This window comes from Corvus brachyrhynchos, unplaced genomic scaffold, assembly GCF_000691975.1.
Source record: "Corvus brachyrhynchos isolate BGI_N302 unplaced genomic scaffold, ASM69197v1 scaffold62, whole genome shotgun sequence".
Classification (NCBI taxonomy): Eukaryota; Metazoa; Chordata; class Aves; order Passeriformes; family Corvidae; genus Corvus; species Corvus brachyrhynchos.
In genome coordinates, this window is record NW_008236629.1 from 3625097 (window position 1) to 3629312 (window position 4216).

Consider the following 4216-nt stretch of genomic DNA (forward strand, 5'->3'; position numbering starts at 1 on the left):
AGGAATGAGGTGAGGAAAAAACACAGAGACCAAGCTTCACTGGCAAGAGTTTAGCAAATGGTCAGGATTCCCTCCCTTGACATGAAAAACACCACCAAAAACTGGTCCCCGACCCTGCTCATGGGAGAGATGGAAAACATGGCATTCCTCAAGAACTTATTATGGCAACTGCAGTATAAGGCAATAAGGGACTCTTGCTGTCCCACGTACTAAGAGCCCTCAGCCACAGTGTAACAGGGCTCCATGCATCGCCCAGAGGACAAAACGGGAGGCTGGAGGAACGAACAAACTACTCCTGCCTCCAATACTAAGTTAGTTTAGGTAAATCTCCACACCTCTGCCGAGCAACCCTGAAGGTAATGGCTGCTATTCTAGGCTGAGAGGCTGAATGTGAAATAAATGCACAAAGGCACTGCCTTAAATGAGTGTCTTGCTCCAACACAGCAAAAGCATTCTGTTTGCCACTCCTTCCCCGAGTATACCAAAGCAGAGACTCTTCCTTGAAAAAGGAATGTGCGTTTTAGCCATCGTAATGTAAAATCCTCACAGAGATGAGGCTGCCTTTAACTTCAGCAGAATAAAACAAAGTTAGTCCTCATCTAAATACAACTGTTACTTCCTAGTATCATTACGCTGTTCTTTTAAATTAGGTAAGAGCTGTCTAGAAAAACACACTGTCCTCACTTTTCCTTCTATTCCCCTTCCCAGAAGGGGCTTAGGAAAAAAGCTTCAAAGCATATTTAAACTTTGAAATATTAAAAATCAGATTTCCCATTGTTTTTGCCTCTTGAGTTTGACCCCAAGTCCATATGAAGTCTTAGCCAGTCTTTAAGATAACAGAGTGTTCCCCCAACACCGAATCCTTGTCCCAAGACAGATTTTGAGCTTATGGTGTTACAACCATAAATAGCATCTCTTTAACGTAATTTTGGTATGTGAAGGGTTTTTTTGTCACTGGTTGCACTTCTTTTTTGCATAAAGACAGGTAAGCCCAAGAGAAGTCTAAACTATAATGTGCTCCTGTTATGAAAGAAATTTATAAGAACATGAAGCTCCTTTTCCACTGGGCAACCAATGTATGTTTCAGAGCCCAGTTCAGCCACAAAGCACGCTTGTTTAGACATGACTAAAGGCTCTCCAAGGAATAAGCCTTAGTCTTCTCTGAAATTCAAAGACCTTTAATAAGAAGTTCCCTGCCCTCACAATATATTCTTTCACTTACTGGACATTTCAGCAATCAACCACACAAGTCGTGAACCTTCCAGCACACAGAGTACAGGGTCAGCATGAAACTCTCTGGCAAAGCAGCACCCGATGACATCAGACCACAACCTACAGACAGACCTCAAACCAACATGGGGCTTGAAAAACTAACCATTTGCTTGAAATTGATCTTTAGACCAAGTCGTTTAAACCTCTTTACATTGTGGAATGTGTTAAAGAAACTGTCATTATTAGAGGATTGGCAGAAATACTCAGCCAACCAGGACAACTCACTGGCCATTACTTTCAGCTTGGCTGGTTAACAGTCCCTTTCTCTTCCCTCACAAGCATCCATGTTAACTCACCAGCTGTACATAGGCGACCTTGTAATCTGGCTTCTTCACTCTCTGATTCCTGTGATTCCTCTTGTTGTTTGCACCTGCAGAAATGAAGAGAATCCCACCTTTTACTTCCCAGGACTTCCAAGTTCTCCAAAGCAAGGCCAAACTGAAGAGGGGACTTGCTGAGTTCTGATTTATTGTTAAGAGAAATACTCTTCCTTCACTGCCAGCACAACACCACAGTTATTAAAACGTCCTGAAACTCTGGACAATGCTCTCCTCGTTTACAAGCAGAGAACCAAGGCACCACCAGCCTGCTGCCATTGTGCCTTCACGCCACACACAAAGTCTGCAAAGAAGCAAGGAGAAAAGTCTCCCAAGCAGGGGCCAGGGGTGATAAATTGTCCTCCCAACATCCAAAGCTTCAGGAAGACAAGGAGAAAATGACCACTAAACAGCCTTAAACTTGACAATTTTTACTGTTCAGCTGATGAGCTGGATCTACTGTTTATACACCAGGAAATTATACTCCACATCCAAACAAACCAATGCACCTCAACCGTCTCCAAGGATGCTGGTCACAACTGAAGTGGGATGTACAACTTATCCACTTCAGATTAGGCAGACATTAAAGCTCTCAATTTATTAGGCATTCTAACCCTCTTTTATTCCTGACTATATACCATCCCTTAAAATCAGCAGTGAGGGACAAAATGGTTATAAGGACAAGCATGAATATTTTTCAGTGCTGTTTGGAACTATATGTGTTTGGTATTTATGACTTAATTTAATTCTGTTTTTCACACAAGCATATTACAGATGATACTTCCAGGTTTTTTCTTCCTTTATAGGTTCTGAGTTTTACAACCTTATTTTGAAGCTTTTTCTTTCATCCTCCATTTTTCACTCCTACAGGTCTTTTTTCCTATTCTTTTTAAAATCATCCTTAACCTTACCATTATAAACACGTAAGTCCTTTCTTAGAGTCACTGCATGAAAAAATGAAAAACCCAGCTATCAAAGATGTCCTAAGCAAGTTACTCTCCACTCAATAATTACACTGCCTGGTGATCAAAAATGTAAATTAACATGAAAAAAAATGAAAAATATTCCTGACTGCACCCAAACTGCTGTCAGAGAAGCTCTGGGGAAGGAAGCATTCATAGGTAAAGGTGACATTATCTAAATTTGGCCTATTTCAGTTAGAAGTTCGTCCCTCTGCTCCAACTCAAGAGCTCAGCATAAGTTAAACTAGGAACGTTTTTCCTTTTTCTCTTGGGTTAGTTTTTTGTTGGGTTTTTGGTGGGTTTTGATGGGGATCTGGGCAGTTTGTTGTTGTTGTTGTTGTTTCGAGGGGTTGTACCTACAAAAAAACAGAAGAGGAAATATTCAAGTCTGTAGCAGAAATCTGGTAACAACAGGTGATAAAAACCTGAAAACTTGTCAAGATGTTTTTCTGACATTATCTACTGGTCCAACAAAGTATTTTTCTTTGCTCTACAAACTTTGGCTATTGTTAGACCATAACACCTCCTGCAAGCTAATCTCAGCTCATTTTTTAAATGCAGGCTACAGCTGAAATTAAGTTTAATTACTACTTTCATTCAAACACGTGAAGCAGTTCCTTCTGAAGGGAGACACCCACTGGTCTTCAAGGAGAAACAGTACCAACTACAAAAGCACAAGCTAGATAACTGTCAGGATGATTAGCCTTTTTAAATTCAGATTCTTCTTTTTAGAGTGAAACTTACACCATAATTTCATCAAAGCGTTCCAATATGAAGTGGTGTACATTCATTTGAAGGGATGAATAAACAACTAAGCTAACAGACATCACCAGCTAAGCACCTGGAAACACTGGAACCAAAGTCTGTTGAAATCTAACAGACTTTTTGAAAGGTAAAGTCTACTCTGTCTGTGCAGGGATGCTGTATTCATCCCTTTAGATTACTCTGCTGCACTTACCATACTGTATCCTGGTCCTCACAGCAGCTACTGGCACATTGTATATTCTTTCAAGGTAATTCCTGATATCCAATTTTGTCATTCTAGGCAATGAAAAATCATTTTGGGGAAAGAAAGAGAGAAAAAAAAAGTGTAAATATTTAAATACAATAAACTAGAGACTGTTTAATACCGTGGAATAAATGTCTTCTTGTTTTAACCAAGACAGATTTACTACATGGAAGTATAAACTCAGCCTAGACCACACACTGCTACAGCGATTTATGATCCATAAACTGCAACAATTGTCAAATATTTTATCCTCTGTAGCCTCAACATTCAAAATGCCAAGTATATGCTGAAACAGCAGGCTTTCTCACTGCCCAACCTGAGACACCTTTCTTTATTCTGAGTAGGAGCTGCTGATCTTACCAAAACCTCCTACAGGCTTCTGGGCTCTAATGGGTGCCAGCAGACTGGTCAGGCTGAAAGAGTCCTGACAAGTAACTGGATACCACCTTGCTTACTCTGGATCAAATTCATAAGCACTTCCTCCTTCCTTAGCCCGTCCCTGGGAAGGCTGAGCCTCACTAACACTCGGGGAGAGGAGCCACGCAAAGATGGTCATTAAATCAATGCCCTCGCCGCCCTCTGCAAGGTCTCCCTGATGCAAAAGCCCCTTCCCTGTCCCGGCACGCGGCCCTCCCAGCCCTCAGCCCACAAGCCCA

General features: G+C 41.2%; 1 protein-coding gene across 1 annotated transcript in view; it reads right to left on the reverse strand.

The window, feature by feature from the left end:
* MRPL23 (mitochondrial ribosomal protein L23) overlaps nucleotides 1–3622 on the reverse strand; it is a 9968-nt gene extending 6346 nt beyond the window's left edge. The window contains exons 1-2 of the mRNA XM_008644271.2: nucleotides 3510–3622; nucleotides 1569–1642 (exon numbers count right to left, since the gene is read on the reverse strand). Of these exons, the coding sequence (XP_008642493.1) occupies nucleotides 1569–1642; nucleotides 3510–3591 (156 nt within the window). The 5' untranslated portion in view covers nucleotides 3592–3622. The remainder of the gene's footprint in view (nucleotides 1–1568; nucleotides 1643–3509) is intronic.
* Nucleotides 3623–4216: the final 594 nt, after the last annotated feature.